The following is a 23,372-nucleotide window of genomic DNA, read 5'->3' as shown; positions in this document are numbered from 1 at the left end:
CACCTTTTTTTTTTAATTTTTTTTTTCAACGTTTTTATTTATTTTTGGGACAGAGAGAGACAGAGCATGAACAGGGGAGGGGCAGAGAGAGAGGGAGACACAGAATCGGAAACAGGCTCCAGGCTCCGAGCCATCAGCCCAGAGCCTGACGCGGGGCTCGAACTCACGGACCGCGAGATCGTGACCTGGCTGAAGTCGGACGCTTAACCGACTGCGCCACCCAGGCGCCCCTGAGGACACTTTTTAGGAAATCCATAATTATTTTAAATGTAAAAGCATATTTCCTTTTCACTCAATTGAGTAGTATTCACTGAGAAGAAGTCACTCATTGGAAATTATACAGTTATTCCAAATATTGCCATTCTCTTCTTGCAGCATTATTTATAATAAATAACCTAAGTGTCCACTGATACATACATGGATAAAGAAGATATGGTGTATATACATATATATATATATATATATATACACATACATACATACAATGGAATATTACTCATCCATAAAAAATGAAATCTTGCCAGCTGGGACAACATGGATGGAACTAGAGAGTATAACGCTAAGGGAAGTAAGAGAAAGACATGATTTCACTCAGATGTCGAATTTAAGAAACAAAACAAATGAACAAAGGAAAAAAGAGGCAAACCAACAAACAAGCCTCTTAACAACCGAGAACAAATAGATGGTTACCAAAGGGGAGATAGGTAGGGGGATGTGTGAAATAGATGAAGGGGATTAAGAGTACACTTATCATGGGGTGCCTGGGTGGCTCAGTCAGTTGAGAGTTTGACTCTTGATTTTGGCTCAAGTCATGATCCCAGGGTCATGGGATCAAGCCCCACATCGGGCTCTGCCCACAGACCACACGCAGAGCCTGCTTGGGATTCTCCCTCTCTGCCCCTCACCTGCTCACGTTCTCTCTCAAAATAAATAAACTTAAAAAAAAAAAAAAAAGAGTACACTTACCATGATGAGCGCTGAGGAATACATGTAACTGTTGAATCACTATATTGTATACCTAAAACTAATATAATACTGTAAGTTAACTATACTGGAATTAAAATAAAATTTAGAAAAAAAGATGCTGCCATTCTTTAAAACATATCAGGGCAAAGTCAATTTTAAAAAGCTTGTATACAAAAAGAAAATCAAGACTTTATAAATATACTTTTTTATTAAAAACAGTATTAACTCCATTTGATCAACTGATTTTATTTTTCAATTGCTTTATTTATAAGATTGCTGAAAACTACTTTCCTACCATCAAATCTACCCTTATCCTCTCTTTTAAAATAAATACGAAGCTATCAGGGCTCCAAGAGTCCAAAATCACATAGAGTTAAATATCAAATGTGGCATTCAAAATCTATATGGTAAAGTAAGTGAATTTTAAAGTCATAATGTGACTTCAGAAATGCTAATAAATGTTTGGCTGAATACATGTGTTCCTATTCAGAGAGTCATTCAGATTCAAAGAGCTGAGCAGCTGAGCCCCTGCAAGGCACCAGATATTATACTAAGCACTTCCATTTAGATTATTGAATTTATATCCAATTCTAGGATACCATGATCTTTCAAGATGGCTAGGGTAACAGTGAGAAAAACCACTAAAAGAAATCTTCCAACCACCACAGGTTTTCCTATGCCCTCGAAGGCTCAGAGAACAAGTCTATACCCATCAAAGCGAACCTCATTCACTGATGTAGAGTGTATACAGCCTCAGAAAAAGCATACACAATCTAGAAACCATCTAAAAACTGAGTTGGAAATTCAGGATATTCAGGAAACTAGGACATTTAGCCTAAACATTTGGAGCCTTAAAATTGAAAATGAGGAAAGGAACACAAACCTCTTTCAATTGTATCCTGCTTTCTTCCTATAGTAAACAACAAGAAAAATTTGGAACCTATGGAGAAGTATCAAAGGTTGGACTTAGCTATTTAATAAGATTTATATACAACAAGCAATTTAGTATGCTCTAAGTAAAATTAAGCACTGAACAGTTACACTCCTCTTTTCCCAAGAAAACATGTAGCAATTAATGCCGAACATTCATTGTTACATTACCTAAAAGGTAACAGGACACAGGCAATTAAAAACAGGACAGAATAGAGGGAAAAAACAACCCATTTGATACAGGGTACTAGGTCTACAATTTTATAAGTCCTATAATTTCTATTACTGCTTTTCAACTACTAAAATTGTCTCCATCCCTTCCCCCAAGCAACTGCTGCAAGACAAAGGACACATCCTGAACTCCACCTTCTCCGTCCTTTTCCCTCAAGTGGCAGCCAGCTCCACTTCACACAGCTCCTTTCCAGCACAAGGAACCGCCACACACACGTACTCCAGACCACAAGAAGCCCATAAGCTTGCCTCAGCCCTCCACCACACCACTCAATTTGTCACTAATGTTGCTTATAGACCCAGCCACCACTCAAGGCATCTTATTATTCCCCCGTATCATGGAAACCCCCAACTGAGTTTAACTTGCTCCGTTCTCTGAAACTTCCTACAAATGCATTCTCCTCCACAACGGAAATGGCAGGCCCTCCCACCTGTACCACCAACCACCCAGCTCACAGAAGACAAGGGGCAAATGTGAAAGTACATGGACTGATAAGTTAAATAAATTAGAAAAAAAGAAAGAGTGAAGCAAGTATACCAAGTCTCCAACTAGGGCCTGAGAGCTGGATATGGCCCACAGATGTATTGTTTAGTCTAGTAGGTGTTTTAACTAGAAGCCAATATTTAAGAAATATTAGAGGAAAATCCAGACTTCAGCCTTCTTTTGAGAAATGTAAGGATGGGACAACCCTAAGCCCAAGTCCCCGCAAAGTAAGAAGGGCTGCAGCTGACAGGAGCTGTCCTCTATTTCAGACAACCCCCCACCTTTACTGTTCACGTGGCCTGCTTCGCTGGTGGATCAGTGGGCATCTGAATTTGCTACAGGATACTAAAGGAACTACTGGACAGTAAACTACAGTCAATAAAGATCTTCAGTGATTAAGAGTGACCTTTTGTGAGAGCCTAGCACCGTACAACATATCTCCTCCCAGGTCACTTTGGCCCAATGATTTTCTTAAAGGGTTCCAAATACTTTGTTGTGGTCTTTACGAAGACTGTAATAACTAACTGTCTGTAAATGGTGATTGACCGTTTGGAGAATGACCAAAGATAAAGGCCACTTGGAACAGAATGCCTGAGCTAAAAGATCAAAATCAGTGGGGCAGTCAAATAATAGAGGTTAAAAATCCCATACATGTTTATATCAAAAAGAATTTATGACATGTACAATAAGACAGAGCAGTTCTCCACGAGAGTGACATGTTTAAATAGTATTTCCTATTTAGATAGGACTTTAAATATTTCCAACATTAAAAATCTATTTTTTCATCTGACGCTGACAAAACCCCTGTGCTATAAATATAAAGTTGGCTAGACAGATCTTGTTTTCCCCTGACAGATACCAAAGCATAAAAAAGCCAAGAGGCTTCACTAAGGTCAGCTAGTTAACATGGTAAAGATAGGATGAGAATCCAGCTGTGTTAACTCACAATCCTGTGCTCCTTCCGCTTCTTATCCACTCGATATCCTATGAGGGGCAGAAAAGTTATTCCAGGGATTACAGACAAATGTGGTTTGACAGGAGACTGGAAGAATCCATTCAATGACTCTGGACCAAGGTCTCCAAAATTCCTTCCAGTTTCAAGAGTGGAACTGACCTTTCTACTCACTTTCAGATCCCCAGAGTCATTCACTTCCACAGGCACGGCTTGGTACTCGATTTGTGTGTCTATGTCTTGTCTTCCCAATTATTCTGAAAGTTTCTCCAAGAGAAAGCAACTATCATGCCCCTTTGTATGTCCAAAGTAAATCCTCAAGTACTTTATCATTTATACACAAAATTTAACAAAAAAAGGGCATCTCTCGTTCTAAAAAGCAGAGAGCTAGAAGTAACCTTAAGTGATTTTCAGAAATAATGACAAGGACATCTAAATTATATGAAGGAAACAAAAGTTAGAAGGTAGCTAGTTTCATGTTTTATAAACCTCCAAATTAAGTCCTCGTTTTATCACCAAAAAAGTTTTTTTAAGGAAATTAAAAAAAAAAAGGAAATGTAACCTTGGTGGGTTAACATTTTGCAGTATTTTACATATACTATTTAAGGCTTTTTACTTGAAACATAAATATACATGTAACATATGCATAAATATAAATATACATACAGACATCCCAATTTGCTACCTCTCAACACCAAAAAATATCTTTGCTGTTTATTTTTTTAAATTTTTTGTTAATGTTTATCTTATTTTTGAGAGAGACAGAACATGAGTAGGCAGGGGCAGAGAAAGAGGGAGACATGGAATCCAAAGCAGGCTCCAGGCTCTGAGCTGTCAGCACAGAGTCCAACTCAGGGCTCAAACCCACAGCCGTGAGATAATGACCTGAGCCAAAATCAGACGCTTAACCGACTGAACCTCCCAGGTGCCCCAAATCTTTGCTGTTTAGAAGTGATCTTTTGTGACAGCCCAGGGCCTAGAGGTGGATAAAGTATCTTCTCCCATCACTTTCAACCTGATGATTTTCTTAATTAAAAGGGTCCAAATAATTTGTTAAAACATACATATTTAATACCCGTAATACTCATGGCACATAAAGGCCTCATAGGGTAGGACATTTTAAATCTCTACTTAGAAAGGAAATACGAGGGGTGCCTAGGTGGTGCAGTTGGTTAAGCATCCAACTCTTGATCTCAGCCCAGGTCATGATCTCGCAGTTCGTGGGTTCGAGCCCCGCACTGGGCTCTGCGCTGATGGTGTAGATCCTGCTTGGGATTCTGTCTCTCCCTCTCTCTGCCCCTCCCCTGCTTGTGCTCTCTCTCTCTCAAAATAAATAAATAAACTAAAAAAGAAAAAAAAATTTTAAAGAAAGGAAATAAGAGAGTAAGTAGCCACAATAAAAATCTAGAGAAGAAATATAGCCCATTAATTTGAATTATAACAAGAGTAATATTTTATCCCTGCATAATTACAGCGCCTGGATATAACCCAGTTATTTGGAACTCGATTTTACACATCAACCACCTTCTTCAGAATATTGGTTTTTCCATGGCAAGTACTATCCTAGGGCTCCCCAATAAGATTTAATGCTAACTCTGAAGCAGTACATCATACACTGAGTCACAATACTTATAGGATCATATGCTAGGAATTCTTCCATTTGCAAAGGGCAATCCTAATTCTTAGTTCTATAACCTATGGAAAAAATAGGCACTCCAATGTAGTATTAGAGGAATGGAAACTGGTAACTTAGAAACCGGTAATTTGGTTAATATATACCCAAACTAAATAAATAAATGCATATATCTTTCGACCTAAAAATTCCACTTCTAGGAATCTGCCCAACAGATAAACTTGCAACTCTGTGAAATACCACACGACTAAGTAATTTACTGTAGCACTATTTACAACAACAAATTTTTGGAAACAATTTAAATCATTTGGGGACTGGTTAAATAAACTGTGATATGTCCATACAATGGAATACCACGCAACCCTAAAAGAGAGGGAGGGAGGGAGGGAGGGAGGGAGGGAGAGAGAAGAAAGTTCTCTTTGTATTGATATGAAAAAATCTCCCAAGTTAGAGTAAATGAAAAAAACAAAGAACGGAAGGACCCCCCAAAACATTATGCGCCTCTGGGAGGTGAGATTATGTGGGTGAACAAAAGAATGAAAGATTTTTCACTCTATACTTTTTGAGTTCTGAACCATGTAAATATATTGTCTGGTTAAAACATTAAATTTAACCAATGTATCAACTTGCATACAAAAGCCATAGGGGGCGCCTGGGTGGCTCATCAGTAGAGCATCCGACTCCTGATTTTGGTTCAGGTCATGATCCCAGGAAGGTGGGATCAAGCCCAGCAGGGAGCCTGCTTAGGATTCATTCATTCTCCCATTCTCTCTCTCTGTCTCTCTCTCTCCCTATGCCCCTCTCCTGTGCTAGCACTCTCTCTCACAGAAAAAAAAAAAAAAAAAAAAAAAAAATCATTGGGGCACCTGGCTGGCTCAGTCAGTAAACCATGGGACTCTTGATCTCAGGGTCATGAATTCAAGTCCCACTTTGGGTACAGAGATTACTTAAAAATAAAAATCAAGCCGTAGTACATCAGAATATATAATGAGAACACCGTATTTTAATTAAACACTACAGTTTACATAACAACTTTTGCTATTCTTTCCATCAAAACGCCCACCAGTCCATCCCCAAATTATTATATAATTACAGAATATAAAGCCAGAAGGAGCTTCAAAGAGTCTTCAAAAAAAGAAAACTGTGGCCCACAAAGGTTAAATAATCTCACCAGAGAACAATTTGTAGGTGGCAAAGTACAGCCTACAACCTGATCCACATCCCAAAGCATTCTCATACTTTTCCCTCACCCCAAATACATTCTTCATTAGCACAAGGAGCCAACTAGTGTCAACCAAGATCCTAGTTGAATCTGGATAACATGAATGACAGGGCTAGCACCACCTGACCTCCTATCTCTGAGAGACAATTTTCAGTGCTTACAGGGGAACCCGAAAGGGGTCTTGCTTTTCACGGGTTATGTTTTAGCAAAGTGCCATGAAGTCAAGTCATAGGATAAACATCAGGAGTGAGGAGGGGAGAGGGCTTTCCTACAAACCCAGTTACTAGAAAAGTTGAGGAAAATGTTAAGCAACTTCACAATCAGGTCATTAGAATTTATTTTTACATTAAAACCAATACCAATCTATTCATGGCACAGAATTTAAAATGTACATGAATGTTTAAGGTAAACAAGAGACTTTCAAAGAAATTTCATGCTGCTTCTGACTGATTCTGATCTCCAGGGCCTAGAAGTACACACATTCATTCTCTTAAAGTCTAAAGAGGCATGAAAACTTGCGACATACTACACCAAGGGAATTAAAGTGGTCTTCTCAATGGCAGTGGAAAGACAAAGGATCAGAGCTAGACACACATGGATATGTAGCTTAGTTCCTGCCACTGTGTGATCTTGAGCTCAGAGCCTCAGTTTCTTCATGTGTAAAATGCACTCAGTATTACTTAGTATGTGGTGTTATTATAAGGATGGGAGAAAATATAAGTTAAGCAAGGTACTTGGACTCTATAAGGAGTGCAATTTATAAGAGCAAAATAAGGTTTGCAGCGGGTATTATAAGCCCTCCCAACCAGTCAGAGGAGGAAAAAAGGCCAACAGGGTAAACTGACCTAGTGAAGAGTATATTATACTCACATATTTCATTTCAAACTTCTTAGCCAACATTTCCACTTCTTGCCTCTCTTGCTGCTCGTCATTAAATGGGTCTTCTGTGTGAATGGGCTTCTTCTGATTCAAAGAAAATGGGAAAAGAAATAAAAGTATTAGTACTGCTTCAACCAGAGGCAAATACATCCTTAAATTTAATGAGAGTCAAAATTTCCAAATATTAACAAATGAGTTAGAAGCATTAAAAGTAACCAGAAAGAAATGTTCATCTGTAGCAAAATAACACTTGCAGTTTTAATGGATTCTTACACATTCTCAAGTTTTTCGGTGAACAGCTCAACAATTCAACTTGTCTCCTCCTACAGAATGATCTACGGCCACCATGTCCAAAATAAAAAGGCCAAAAATCCCCCAAGAAAATTAGATAAAAACAAAAATCCCACTTATAACTCTAGTTTGAGATCTTCCCAACAAAGATAACTGCTTTGGTCAGGAAATGCTTCTCAAAGGATCACCTGGTTATTCATCAGTGTCACCGCTGATTCATCTGCCCTGAGCTGTCACTAGAGTATCTGTAGCTGCTACAGCCTTCTGCTGAGGCCGGGCATCAACACCTCTACCTACATCACCTACTTTTGTTTGTTTAATTTTTTTTAACGTTTATTTATTTTTGAGAGAAACAGACAGAGCGGGAGCATGGGGAGGGGCAGAGAGAGGGGGAGACACAGAATCCAAAGCAGGCTCCAGGCTCTGAGCTGTCAGCACAGAGCCCGACGTGGGGCTCGAACCCACGAACCGCGAGATCATGACCCGAGCCGAAGTCCGACGCTCCACCAACTGAGCCACCCAGGTGCCCCAACATCACCTACTTGTTATCAATGGATAGTCATTCAGGGAATACATACTACTTGCAAACAAAGCTAGAAAAGTGAAGTAGCTGCGAATAGATTACATTACCATGGCCTCCTTCTAGCAGGGAAGAATCAAAGTTTATTATAATACATGGTTTTTAAAAAACCACACAAACAGCTCGGATCCCACATTTGCCATCCATTTACCGAAACAAACAAAAACGTAAATCACATCCTTTACTCAGGTTTACTATTTTAGCAGGCACATTTCATATATATATAGTTTTTCAGCCCAAAAAAGGGGAAACAAGGAGCTGCATATGCGTCAAAATTCTACTTGTACCCAATTACGAACAACTGACTAGAAAGTTAATTTTTTAAAAAAGGAAGGCTAGGTATTTTTACTGAGGTAGTATTTTCAGGAATTAAAGATAAAGTATATTACAACTGAAATATTGGATACAGATTCAGCTGAATCTGAAGAAAAAAATTCAGAAGGGACAAAGGTCTGCACACTTTGGAACAGAGATATTTCATCCGGGGTATAAAGGCTGAGGTTTGATCAGTCTAAAAACATGACAGAAAAATATGAACAGAATTCATACAAAACAATTCATCAGACCTAGGGTATCAGAATAAAAGGATGCTCTTAAGGCTTAAAGAAGTAATCTTAGAATCAACTTGTAAAATTATCTACTGCAATAAGTAATATATTTACAGAATCCTTTATCCCAGTAGGAGTTACCTGTGGAAAAAATACACATGACCTGAAAGGAATAATTAAACCAGCAGGAAGAGACTGATAATGAAATAAGAAATATGAAGCATGTCCAGGATACAGCCCTAACCTGAGCCTAAGGACAGAGAGCAACCACCATGACTGCCATTATGAACTTATGCTTCAAGTCACTGTGAAGTCTAAACACTAGGTCTTCCTGTTGGTCTGACCCGTTTTATATGTGAAATATAAACACACAGACATATATTTTTAATAAGAATCACCTTATGTGCCATTTTATAAGATTTTGTGTAGACTTCATAGAGACATCAAAAATAAATCTCTTACTCTTGACAGTCTGTAAAAATAAATTTAAGAAAACTGACTCACTCTCCTTTCACAGTTAAGAAATCAACCCCTACCCACAATCAAGGCTCTAAGTAAGCTTTATGGTTTTCCGATGGAAAAAAAGATTTGAAAATCAGTAAATATCAAAATTATGAGCTACCCACAGGCACAAACATTGTAATAATTTTGTCCTTTGATGTTAACTCATTAACACCATTTTCGGATCTTTCACGTTACCGAAAATATGCACTATGACAATGGGATACCATAGAATTCTGTAAAAGTATAACCATATTAACACCATAATCATTTTTTTCCTTTTTTAAGTTTATTTTATCCATTTTGAGAGAGGGAGAGAGAGAGGGAGGGAGAGAGAGAGGGAGGGAGAGAGAGAGAAAGAGAGAGCGAGCGCGCGCGCATGGGGTGGGGGTGGGGCAGAAAGGGGGGGAGAGGGAGGGAGGGGGAGGGAGGGAGCCAGAGGGGGAAGGAGGGAGAGGGAGAGAGAGAGAGACACCCAAGCAGGCTCCACCTGTCAGCACTGACCCAATGTGGGGCTCGAACCCCACCAACGGTGAGATCATGACCCAACCAGAAATCAAGAGTGGGACGCTTGACCAACTAGCCACCCAGGCACCCCTCTTTTTCTTTTTATCCTAAATGTTCAATTAATCACATTCACAAATGGATGCTCTAGTTAACTGATTCCCTGGTTTACTAAAAGTTAAACAAAAATTACTTGCATAGCAATTACTGCCAGAACTTATATCTAAACTGTACTATTTCCCTTTAGCCAGAAATGGTGAACACATTAATCTCTGAGGATAGAGACAATTGCCATGCCTCAGTCATCATCCCGAACCACCTCAATCAGGGCTTAGCAGTCCAAAGAGATAACAAGGTAAGGGTTTAGCTAACCTGCGTCCTTATAACCTAACAAGAAGGGATTTTGTTTTTCATATTTTGCCAACATACACTCGTTTAACTGTGCTTTGCCTCATTAATAAAAAATAATATGCAAGAATTCTGTTTGCATTCGGTTAATCAGGGTTTTACTATTCATTTTGTATCTATGAAGGGGAATGATTTAAACGTATTCCGATAAAGATGGTATTCACATGCGACACAGATTTATACCTACACCTATTAACTAAAATCTTATTCAGTGACAGATGGCTATTTCAAAATTTACAATCTTTTTTTCTTTTAATTTTACACAATGTCTTTTCCTTGCCTTTCTACTCAAACTCTGCTACACAGTAAGTTTTTCAATTACAAAAACTCAACATTAAAACTATTTTGAAAAGATTATAACATCCTTAAAAATAACTGGACTCTCCCTGAGGGAAGAAAAACCAAATTTGGGAATCACTGCTTTGCAGATCAATTCTGTTGGTTTCATTTTGCTTTTTTTGTTGGTTTCTATTGCTAGGATTTCCTTTCACGGAAATATGACAACCTCATTTAAAGAAATGTTTCCTACAATTCCTTTAAAAATATGTTCATTGGGAGTTATCATAGGTAAATCTGGCAAATCTTGGTTGCAAAGGTGCGTTGTATAAACCATGGAGGTTTTTTTGTTCAGAATACAACAAATGATACATGGCTGAATATACAAGAAAAAGTGACCAATATATCCCAAAATTGAGAGCATAAACAGAAAAACTAAACTGAATTATTCATCTTTCTCCTATTACATGAAACTAGTAGTTCTGATATTATCAGGTTAACAAACAAGGTAGGGGGTCAAAATTAACTTTTTTTGGTCGTAATTAAAAGATAAATATCTACTATTACTTTATCATGGAATGAATATCATAGCATTAAGAGGATCAGAACAAATCCCTATTTCTACTATAACTCTCATTTTAGTTCATTTTGGCAGGATCCTCTAAATTTTTTTAAACTATACAATTTTAAGAAGTATTGTTTTATTAACAAGTGGTACTAGTATGGAAAGAAATACTAACAAAATTACATACAAGCACTTTGCATTTGCGTCCTCATTTGCAAAGTGGGGACAATGGTTCCTACCTCAAGGAGCTCTGCTGGACTGATTCCATAAGCCATACACCTTACTCGGACCTGTGTCTAGCACGCACATAGGAAGAATTCAGTAAATATTAGCTACCATAATGTATTTTTACCCAAATATGATGCTTTTCATCTGTAATGTATGAAGTAGATTAGGGAGTCAAACAGCAAACTTACTTAGATGAGAAGATCAAATACAATTTACTTGAAAAATGCTCCAATCCAGTATTTTCAAAATTATTTTGGAAAAAAGAAACATCAAATTTATAAAAAGGGGGGGTACTAAAGTGAGTCTGAAGGATAAAATGTTATGTGGACATGGCCAATATGATCTCTACCCTTGCCAATTCATTTAGGTTGCAAACATTTAAAATGATTTGACCTAGGGGCACCTGTGTGGCTCAAGTCAGTTAAGCGTCTGACTTCAGCTCAGGTCATGATCTCGTGGCTCATGAGTTCAAGCCCCGTGTTGGGCTCTGTGCTGACAGCTCAGAGCCTGGAGCCTTCTTCAGATTCTGTGTCTCCCTCTCTCTGCTCCTTCTTCCCCTGCTCATGCTCTGTTTCTCTTTCTCTCAAAAATAAACATGAAAAAAATAATAATAAAGTGATTTGACCACACAACAATATTTACAAATAATGATCGAAAGATTCATTGGCCTTAAAATAAACAAAATCAAGTGACATTAATATATTTTTAAACTAAAGAGTCATTCATCTCAACTATAAAGATAGTTGAGAACAAAAACAAAACAAATGACTTCTTGAGTCCATTAGATCTGTACTGAAACAAACCTAATAAAGAGCATAATCTCTAAACGACAGAGGAAATTGTTCTTACTGCTTTTACTCTATCATTTCCCTTTCTAGTTTACTTCTAAAGATCACCAAAACCTACAATAAAGATTACAATTAGCAACAAACCTCTCTCCTATCTTCGTTGTTCACCAGTTCCATCAAAGGCATACCTATGGATTTTCAACAGTTTCTAAAAATTCAAAGCTAAGATGTTTTTCATTGTTCTCCAAAAATCACCATGGCCAATACACCATCCTCCAACGCGGTCCTATAAACTAATGATAAACACTCAAATAAAAGTATGATGGTAGGCGCCAAAGACACCTTCCCATTCAATTACACTAAGAACAAACTATACAGAAAACAAAGCTAAATAGGTTTACCAATAGCAACATGAGAGAGGAAAATAAGTAACCAAATAACCCACTTCTTCATTCCTAGAGCGGAATCCTTAGTCTGAAATTTTTCAGATTACTTTCAAATCCCCTTCAATTAAGAGAAATACCCAACGTTCGCAAGCACACCTCAGAGCCAAACGTAAGAGTGAAGAGGACGATGTCGAGGGGTTACACTATCTCTGGGCTTCCGACCGGGGGGCGTGTCCCCCAAGGTTTTCTCTTCCTTTCTACTGGAATGACTGACTGCTGGAGCTCCACAAGGAAAACCCAACCACGTAACTTGCAGAGCTCCCAGATTTTGCATGGGGAGCAGAAAGGAACATAAATTCTGAGGTCCCGAAAGCTGCAGAGGAAAACCGGCTCCGAGCGGCATTCGGAGCAGGCGAGCGAGGGGGAGGGAGGGGGGGTCGGCGGAGCCGGGTGGGAGCCTTGGCCAACCCTGGGGAGCAGGGGAAAGCAACACCGACCACTCGTCCACCCTCTCGGCCCCTGCCCCCGCCAGCCCACCCTCCCAGGCGACCCGAGACGCGCAAAGTGGGCGTCGGAAGGTGCCAACCACTGGGAGAGGCGGACGCGTCCTGAGACTCCCAGGGTCTGGGGGGTGAGGGAGGAATCTTCTGTACCCGTTGTTCTCCGCACAGCAGCAGCTCCGGGTAACTGAACTCCACGCAGCTCTCGTCGGTGGGATCCTTGAGCACCAGCTCCAGGCGCACCGTCTCCCTCGGCGGCCTCTGCTGCGGCTCGGCCCGGGAAGCCGTCTCCCGCGGCGGGGGCGGCTGCAAGTGCAGCTGAGGGAGCGGCGGCGGCGGCGGCTCGGGCCGCGGGGGCTCGCGCTGCAGCGACATGGGCGGCTCGGCGCGGCTGACCTCGCGCTGGGGGAGCGGCTTCTCCCGCGGCGGGGGCTGCACGTCCGACCGGGGGGCAGCCTCCCGCGGGGCCGGCTGCTCCGCCCGGGCCGGCTCGCGGTATGGCTGCGGCTCCAGCCGGGGGGGCTCGCGAGGGTACTCGGGCTCGCGTTCGGCCCCCGGGTAGTCGGCCTCGCGCCGCCTCACCGGTGACAGGCTAATAAACGCTACTCTGCGTGGCTCCGCCATCCCCACTGTTCTGGCCCTGTGCCTTCGCTCGAGCCGGCGCTCGGTTCTACGCCGAGTTGTTTGCCTGCCCGCCCTTCCTTTTGCTTTCCGTCGCTTTTCTTCCCTCCACCACCCTCAGTCGTCTCTGCCGACGCCACCGTGAGTGCGGACCGTGCCCCCTTCCCAGCCACTATGTTCTGATGGGCTCCACCGCCATCGCCAGGGTCGCCGCAGCCGCCATGTTGGATACCCCACATAAATAGAAGCAGGCCGCTGAGCGGGCGCATGCGCAGATAGGAGACGCTCGCGTCCACCGTCGTGGCTGCGGCTCAGTTTTCCTCTTTTCCTCCCAACAGTCTGGAGTCCAGACAGGTCAGCGGAAGTGACGTAGTGGCAGGGCCGGTTTCCTTGGAAACGGAGACGCCGTCTGCGCCCTTCCTAAAAGGGAGGGGTCTGGGGTTTCCCTAGCTTCCCGTTTGCACCCGGAAACCGGAGGCGCGCGTGGGGCTCAGCAAAGAGCCAGCGTCGGGATGCGCCTGGGACTGACCTAGTCATGGCGCTGGGTCCCGTCCGGCCCATTCCTCCGGCACTCGGCTCTAATGAGTTGGGGTTGTCAAGCTGGTTACTCGAGGCGGATACAGAGAAAGGGTTGAGGGACGCGAGGACCAGCTGCGGTGCCTGCCTGCCCAGCGCCCCGCTGCCCGAAATACCGAGGGATGAAAGGAAATGGCTAACTCCAGCCGGACTCGCCCTGCGGCTTCCCACCGCAGAGCGCAGCACTGACTCCCACAGGCCTACCTTTCCTCGACCGACTGCTGTCGCCCGGCCACGGTGGGGATTGTGTGTGGCACGGTCGTAAAATGAGCAGTACCGTTTTGCACTTGGGTAAATGAACAGTTCTGGGCTCGTCCACAAAGCCTAAACTGTTGAAATTAACAGAAAACTTCTCAGGAGGATTTGGTGGTATTTTAGAGAACGTACTCTCTGCAAGTGGAATGCTAAATGACCCATTTCGGGGTGGAGGGGAGCCTTGTTTGGGAACGCCTTGTAGGCACACGTGTGATAAACTAATTGGAATCCAGATTTAAAAGGATGAGAGTTACTGTCCATTTTAATCCACGAACCAGAAAGCAAATTTGAGGCCCTCCCCCCTCCAAATCCTGAAGAGAATTCACGCCTTCTGTTAAATCCATTAACCGGATTAACAATGTTACCACGAATTCGCGACCGTTTCATTGAGTCAGTATGACGTCTTAGACACTCAGTGTTTTCCTACAGAGTAAGTTGTATGGTAACTCGTATCCAGTAGCCTCCACAGCTTAGCTCAGACAGCAAACTGGCGGTCTGTGGGCTGAATCGTTCTGCAGGCGTGTGACTCTTCCAACATAATCTTCCGACTTCTAACGTACTGAGTGTTTTTCTAACTTCTCACAACTCCCAGTGAGAAATAGATTCTACTCTGAAACCCAGTATACGCACAGATACATAGCTGAAATACAGGTTTCACAGAACTTACCTTATGGTGTAAAATAAAGAACAAAATTAATACAGCATAAATATGTTTTATAATACAATGTACAAACCAATCAATATAAATAGCACAGAAGATTTTATTTAATGCTGTGGACATCCTTGCCTGTTCATAGGTTTATTTCAGTCCACAATGCATGAGGGTAATGCTGCACGTTCATCTCGTCTACCATTGAGCCTGATCTGTAACTTTATTTTTCAAATGAGTCAAAACTGAATTTCTTAGTTCATATACATAGGCATTATGAATAGTAATGTGAATCCACTTTCTCTGCAGTAAATTCTTTCATCTTAATCCAACATAATGATTAATTTCATGTATGGCAATCATTTTTCTGTGTAAATGAGGTACTAATCCCCAATAATTTATTCTCCTCATAGACATCAACTTTAATAAAATTATTTAAGGTTTTGAAGACCAAATGAATCTTCTATACATTTGTTTTCATTTAATATTTCAAGTTATCTTCTGTTTTTAGTAGTTTTCAATAATTTTTATATCTTTATGGTTTCCTGATTATATTTGTTGTCCCATCACTTGCAATTCCATTATAAATTGTATAGTTTTTTTTTTAGTGACTTAAATGCTATTTCCTAGTGGTGAATATATCTTTCTCCATACAGACAATAACTCCTCTATAAAATTGTCTTGCTACACATATCTGGCATAAAAGTATTATATAATTTGCAACATTAGTACTCTCATCTAGTTGGACTGTTACTGCATAAGAATCATTGATTCTTCTCAAGGTTCTGTGATAATTGAGTTGATATTGTGTTATTTCCAGGAAGTATAGCTTTGAACTTATCAGCTTGTTTGCCACCAAAAACATATGCACCAACATATTGGATGAAGCAGCTTTTTAGCACTTAGCACTAAACCATTTTTCTTTTGCCACAGCTAAACACAAAGATTGTGTTCCTCATTAATATTTGTGAAGCAACTGATAATTGTGCCAATAACTTAATGCCCGTTTCCTTAAGAACATCTTTTTGGGGCTTATTGACAAGTTGATCATGCTGTATTTTCAAATGTCCTTTTACTTTTGAAGGTATTATTAAGCTCTCTTTGCTGGAAATGTATTATCTTTTCTTCTTTGAAATGTAAAGTCTGTTTTCTGATTATTAGAATAACGTATTTTTCTCAGTATTTTCACCGCACATCCAAATCTAACAGCTAAACTTGAACATGGGGGTGCCTGGGTGTCTCAGTCAATTGAGCCTCCGACTCCTGATTTTGGCTTGGGTCTTGATCTCGGGATTCGTCAGATTGAGCCCTGTGTCAGCCTCTGTGCTAAGAGCACTGAGCCTGCTTAGAATTCTCTCTCTCCTCTCTCTCTCTCCGTCTCTCTCTCTCTCTCTCTGCCCCTCCCCTGCTCTTGCTCACTCTCAAAGCAAATAAATAAGCTTTTTAAATAAATAAATAAATAAATAAATAAATAAATAAATAAATAAATAAATATTTTCAAAAATTTAAAAAATAAACGAACACAACTTCTGCATTTTTCTTTCTTACTTTTTTTTTTCTTTTTTGAGAGAGAGGGTGAAAGTGAGCGAGGGGCAGACAGAGAGAGAGAAAAAGAGTCCCACAAGGGGCAGAGAGAGAGAAAGAGAAGCGGGGCCCACCCGAAGTGGGGCTCGAGCTCACCAACCGTGAGATCACGCCTGAGCCAAGGTCAGATGCTTAACTGACTGGGCCACCCAGGTGCCTCTATATTTCTCACGTTATTATTTCTTCTAATAACAAAGAAACTTCTTTGAGAACAACTGATACCAACTCGATTAATGAATAGTACACATTCACGATATGTATCACACACACACACACACACACACACACACACACTCTTATCATACGTGATGACACCCCTTGCTCCAAAAACAGACTTTAAGTTCTTCATTGGCACTCAGTTGAAAATTCTGGTTTTTCTATCAGCAAGTAAAATTTCTCCTGTACTTCACTGCATAAATCACAGGCTGTGATAGGTAAAATTAGGCTCTACACTGTTATCTGTACAACAAATTAACCCAGGAATTCCAATGAGGTAACTGTTTATCTACCAGCTTCCCCTCCTGCACTCCAGCCTTGAATAATCCAGGATTAGTGTGGCCACTGGAACTTTCGATTCAATTAAGTGCTGCTGTAGCCTAGTTCATTTTTTAAAAATGCTGCTTGTGACCCTCAAAATTGATTTCACAGTCTTCTAACTGGTTGCGATCACCGGTTTGAAACCGATAGCCACCTTAGCAACCACCTTATTAGAACCTGAATAGATGAGGAAAATTTAATTGTCTTACTTTTGGGATGTTTTAGGGGCAGAGCATGGGTACCGATGCATTTCCTTGGGAATTTGGGAAGTCCTAAATACTCTTGTTCAGTAGTAAGGGCCTTTGAGGAGGCCAGGAAGAAGTCAAAGTCAATTCTTCTTTTTTTTTTTTTTTAATGCTTATTTATTTTTGAGAGAGAGAACTCAAACAGCAGAAGGGCAGAGATAGAGAGGGAGATAAGGAATCCCAAGCAGTCTCCGCAGTCTCAGCACAGAGCCCATCGTGGGGCTCAAACTCAAGCACCGCGAGATCATGACCTGAGCTGAAATCAAGAGTCAGATGCTTAACTGACTGAGCCACCCAGATGCCCCAAATTCAATTCCTCTTGAATGCGAAGTTAGAATACCTTTGTCTAAGATTTTAGATTATCTAAGATATCTAAGATATTAGTGTTATTGAACTGTAATGCTATGAGATCAGGCGTTACGTTTTTGTTGTATATAAAATATCCTGTGAGATCAAGCTACTCATACCCTTTTCATGCAAAATTACCGTCCACCACATCTTTAGCACGGCAATGTAATAATTTTACAAACTCTCAAATCTCGTGTTGAGGATTAAAGTTCAATCCAAGGTGTGGTGTTCTTGCACCTGTGGAGAAGTGTACTTATAGAAAAGGGACACACCAACCCCACTCTTTGGTGCTCCAAATTTAGTGGTATATCCTACAGGCAGAGCGGCAGGACTGTCCCCGAGTTCCTGTCTCCCACCTTCCCCAAAATGAATGAAGTAAGATGGTTGCCTTTTGGAGCTGAACAATAGGAAATACCTTAATTGGCAATAACAGCGACAATCGACAGCAAAAGGTAGAATGGACCATAGTTCAATGTTACGGTAATCCTTCCTGTGTTGGTTCTGCCTGAGGAACACCCATTTGAATCAAGACCAGAGTGTTTCGGGAAGATCCAAATGAAGAATATCACAGAGGAAGAAAAGCAAGTATAAGTGTATGAAGGGAGTGAACTTGGTGGGTTGGGAGAAAGGTCAGACTGGCTGAGAGCACAGTGAGCAAGGTGGAGAGAGATGTAAGAGATAAATCTGAGGGATTTAAGAGTCAGCTTACACAACGGTGTAAGGAGTTGGGATTTTATTATAAATGAAACCAGAGCCATTGGAAAATTTTAAGTAAAAAAGTAACATGATCTTAGAAGAAAAGCATTTCTGGGTCCCTGGGTGGCTCAGTCAGTTAAGTGTCGGACTCCTGATTCCGGCTCAGGTTGTGATTTTACGGTTCATGAGATCAAACCCCACATCGGGCTCTGTGCTGACAGCGTGGAGCCTGCTTGGGATTCTCTCTCTCTCCCTCTCTCTCTCTCTCTTCCCCTCCCCACCTCACTCTCTCTCTTTATCTCAAATAATAAACATTTTTAAATGAAGGAGAAAAGCATTTCAAGAAAGTGGGTAGTCAACTCTCTGTTGAATGCTACCAAGTCTAGTAAGATGAGGGCGGGGAGGTGATTCCCTCGCTTGACAAAATGGAGATTATTGGTAACCTCGAGGCTTTGTTTTCTTCAATTCAGACAAGGTTGAATTAATCTTACTTGGTTTATGGCACATTATTATCATTGGTCTATTCAAGACCCTTGTCAACCTCTCCTTCCCTCCCTCTCTGAAATTTCACCCTAATATCATTCCTCATCTCCAATGACAGAAATTATGAAGTTTAACTCTTTGTTTGTATGTGACTTCGTAATATGTGATTTTATATGCATATATTTTTAGTAGTAAGTTTATTATGTTACATATCTCATTCTGTTTCTTTTTCACTCAACATCATATTTTTAAGATCCACCCACGTTGCTGTGTGTAATGATACACCAGTTTATAACTTTTTTTTAAATGTATACTAATTTTTTGACAGAGAGAGAGAGCACGAGCAGGGGAGGGGCAGAGAGAGAGAGGGACACCCCGAATCTCAAGCAGGCTCCAGGCGCCGAGCTGTCAGCACAGAGCCCAACACGGGGCTTGAACCCATGAACCACGAGATCATGACCTGAGCTGAAGTTGGACGCTTAACCGACTGAGCCACCCAGGCGCGCCTATAACTCTTGAGTACTCTGCAGTAGCACGTTTCGCCTATTTTCTTAGCGATGAAGCCTCAAATTATCTCCTGCCTCCCCACCACCACCACAGTGCAACTATGAACACACTCATTCATATGCCCTTCGGATGTGTGTGAAAATGTGTTTTGGGGACGCATGCTCGGGTGAGAACCGTTGAGTCCTAGGACACACATTTGCATTGAGGGACCACTCTCCAGGATGGTAGCACAAGTGGATAAGGGTTCCCATATCACTTCAGCCCTCCACTCCACCACCACCACCACCGAATCCAGTTTAATTCTTGCCAGTCCTTACTATTCCAACTTGCATTTCTCTGATGACTAAGGGAGATGAGCATTGCTTCAGAGAACCTGTTGGTCTTTTAAGTTTTCTCTTCGACAGATTGCCGGTTTATAATCATTTTCCACTTTTCCATTTGTGCATTTTCCATTTCCTGTCTTTCTCTTGTTGAATATACAATAATTTCAAATCAGCGAGGAAATGATGGATTATTCAATAAATAGATTAAGACAACTGGATGTAAAAAAAAAAAATTTTAAAGGGGCGCCTGGGTGGCTCAGTCGGTTAAGCATCCAACTTCTGCTCAGGTCATGATCTCACAGTTTGTGGGTTCGAGCCCCACGTTGGGCTCTGTGCTGACAGCTTAGAGCCTGGAGCCTGCTTTGGATTCTGTGTCTCCTATCTCTGCCCCTCCCCCACCCATGCTCTGTCTCTCTCTGTCTCTCAAAAATAAATAAATGTAAAAAAAAATGTTTGTTTGTTTGTTTGTTTTAAAAGACAACTGGGTAGCCGTCCACACAGGAATAAAATTGTATCTTACACCATATGAAAGGCTACATTTCTACTGACTCAAAGTTTTAAATGTAAAAACTGAAATAAAAACTTCAGAAGAAATCAACTGAGATAAAAGAAAAATAATCTCACACTGGGGAAGCCCTTTCCAAGTCTGGTTGATAATTTCAACCATTTAAAATAAATTGCTACATGACAGAAAAGCAGGACTAGTCAAAAACAAATGACAAAATTGAAACAATTTTGCAACACATTTCACAAAGGGTGACTGTCTCTAATCTACAAAAAACTCTCACAGATCAAGGAGCACCAACAATAATAACCAAATAGAAAAGTGAAGAAAGATATGAACAGATAGTTCACAGGAAAGGAAATACAAACAACTTTTCCGCAAATGTAGTCTGTTCAACCTGACTCAACTGTAGAATCAAAGAATACGTGCACTTTGAATTTAATAAATTGCCCTCTATAGGAAGTATCCGTTTATATTCCACTAGCAATGCATGAGGGTTTCTATTTCCCAATACCCTTGGCAATATAACTTTTTGATCTTTGCCAAGCTGAGATATTTATTTAAGTGATTTTCGTGTACATTTCTCTTATGATGACACGATCCATACAATGGAATTTTATGCAATCTTCTAAAAATCTCATCACTAAGGTCTATTCTTAAGTGAAAAAAGCAATAGGAGGAACAACCTTCAATATGCTACCATTTGTGTAAAAAGAGGAAGAACACTGTGTTCTTTCTGGGAGAAATGATGTATTATGTATATATACATAAAATATCTCTGGATGTATATTCACAAAACTAAAAAGCGATCCGGGGAGAGACACTGCACAGCCAGTTGTAGAAACAGAAGAGGTTTATATGGGTTGCAGACAGTCTAGCTGTGCCTGTTTTGATTTGAAGCCACCTCTGGTAACTAAACATTTGCATCTTTTTTTTTTTAATTTAGGAATTCTAAACATACAAGAAAATGCATACTTGCACTTTTTTTTTTATATTTTATTGAGACAGAGCGAGCACGAGTAGGGGAGGGGCAGGGAGAGAAGGACAGAGAGCAAATCCCGAGCTGGCTCTGCACGCGGGGCTCGAACTCAAGAACTATGAGATCGTGACCCAAGCCAAAATCAAGAGTAGTTGGACGCTTAACCGGTGGAGCAGCCCAGGCGCCCCAGAGCTTTTCGTTTTGTACACAGCCCTTTACCCTAGTACTCACTCCAGATAGGTAAGATCTCCTTCACCCCAGAAAGGCCCTTCGTGTCCTTTGCCGCTCAGTATCCTCCAAAAGTAAGCCCCATTCACATTTCTATCCAGCATATATTACTTTTGTCTGTTCTTGAACATTACACAGAATCACACAGTAGGTACTTAATAACACAGTATGTACATATGTGTGTGTGTGTGTGTGTGTGTGTGTGTGTGTGTGTGTGTGTTACGCCTGGCTTCTTTCCATCAACATGATGGTTTCGAAATTCATCCGTGGCATATTACCAGTAGTTTATTCTTTTTTCTTGTTGTGTAGCATTTCAGTTATGAATATACCACAATTTGTTTATACAGTGGATGTATTTTTTAATTTTTTTAATGTTTTTATTTTATTCTTGAGAGAGAGAGACAGAGAGACACGCAGTGAGAGTGGGGGAGGGGCACAGAGAGACGGAGACAGAATCTGAAGCAGGGTCCAGGCTCTGATCTGTCAGCGCAGAGCGCGATGTGGGGCTTGAACTCACAGACTGCGAGATCATGACCTGAGCCGAAGTCGGATGCCCAACCAACTGAGCCACCCAGGCACCCCAGTATACAGTGTATGTATTAATGGATATTCTGAATGTTTATTCAGCTTTAATGCTTATAAAGTGTAATGATTTCCTGTTTTCTAATTTTAATGGAAAAGTTATGGAATGCACAAGGAACAGTTCCCTTGAGCAGAAACTGGTTTGTTGCAAATTGTGCTATGAGTAACGAAATACTAAACTAATAGTAGATTCAGTCTTGAGCAGGTTCATGAGGTTGTACCCATGCGGCAAGGGTATGGGAATTTCACACTGCAGAAGCACAAGGACCAGAAGATTCTGTGTGAAAGTCAGATGCTTGAGTTGGAAAAAGCTACGAGTGTTATTTGGCGTAGCCGGGCCAACGTTTTTCAGTTCTTCCTCGAATGTGCGGATGGTACATGGACATTCAGAGAAGGGAGAAATCAAAAAGTTTGGAATAGTTAGGGACATGTTATGGAGGAAACGCACTTAGGGATGATGAGGTGGTGGGTAAATAGAATAAGGGAAAGCATGGTGATGGCCTTTGAGATGGACTGCAGTGACCCAGGGGGATGGATTGGGCGGCCATGCCCCACCAGGTGGGCTAATAGTAGATTATTCAGAACCGAGTAATATGAGAACTTCTGTCTTCAAGTGTCCTAAAGGAAATCAGCATAAGTGGGTTGAACACACAGAGCAGTTTATAAAGCAGATGCAAGAATATCTCCCAGAAGCAAAGGGAAGGAATTGCAATCAGTCCCCAAGAAGATGGAACCAGAATTAGGGATAGAAAACCTGCGTGATGCCAGACAATATTCCTTCTATCTCCTTTCTGCGTCTCTTTCCCATCTATTTCATTCTGCGTTCCTTTCTCTGTGACTAGCTTTCTCCGCTCCCCAAGTTACAGGATTAAAAATATGGCCTTGTTATACTTCCTCCAGTTTTTCTTTACATCGTCTTTGTTGGAGCGACCGGCCCAGACGAAAACAGGAAAATTTTACACTCTACCAAAATTGTAGAGAAGGTTCTCTGACTGGCCTGGTTTGGGTCAGGTGCTCACCCCCAGATCAAACAACTGTGAAGAAGCATGGCTACCAGGAACTTGGGATCAGGTGGATGGGGATGGGGGTGGGGGGCAGGACACTGTTCCAAGAAAGGGTAAGGGGCCTCCCAGGAATCCACTTGATGTCCACTGCACGAGACGGCAGAAAGCGTGGATGACTCTGTGGTAAAATCATTGTGAATCACGGTGATGATTTATCCTAGAATAGAAAACACATCACGTATAACAAAACTAATTCCAGAGATGACAAAAAATCCAGACCAGTTGCTATGGAAGAGATCAAGAATGTTGCCAAAGAACAAAGAAAGACCAGGACCATCCAGTTTCACAGAAAAATTCCACCAGGCGTTTACAGAACAA

General features: G+C 41.1%; 1 protein-coding gene across 5 annotated transcripts in view; it reads right to left on the bottom strand.

The window, feature by feature from the left end:
- The window catches only part of UBN2 (ubinuclein 2), a 90,053-nt gene extending 76,557 nt beyond the window's left edge, over window positions 1–13,496 (bottom strand). For 4 of the 5 annotated variants that reach the window (XM_023250611.2, XM_045052825.1, XM_045052827.1 and 1 more), the window contains exons 1-2: window positions 13,026–13,496; window positions 7,289–7,381 (exon numbers count right to left, since the gene is read on the bottom strand). In XM_023250611.2, the coding sequence (XP_023106379.1) occupies window positions 7,289–7,381; window positions 13,026–13,496 (564 nt within the window). The remainder of the gene's footprint in view (window positions 1–7,288; window positions 7,382–13,025) is intronic. The other variant, XM_045052826.1, reaches the window with a different exon arrangement.
- Window positions 13,497–23,372: the final 9,876 nt, after the last annotated feature.

This window comes from Felis catus, chromosome A2 (genome assembly GCF_018350175.1).
Source record: "Felis catus isolate Fca126 chromosome A2, F.catus_Fca126_mat1.0, whole genome shotgun sequence".
In the NCBI taxonomy this organism is placed as follows: Eukaryota; Metazoa; Chordata; class Mammalia; order Carnivora; family Felidae; genus Felis; species Felis catus.
Note: the sequence above shows the minus strand (reverse complement) of the source record. Positions and strands in the feature narration are given on the sequence as shown.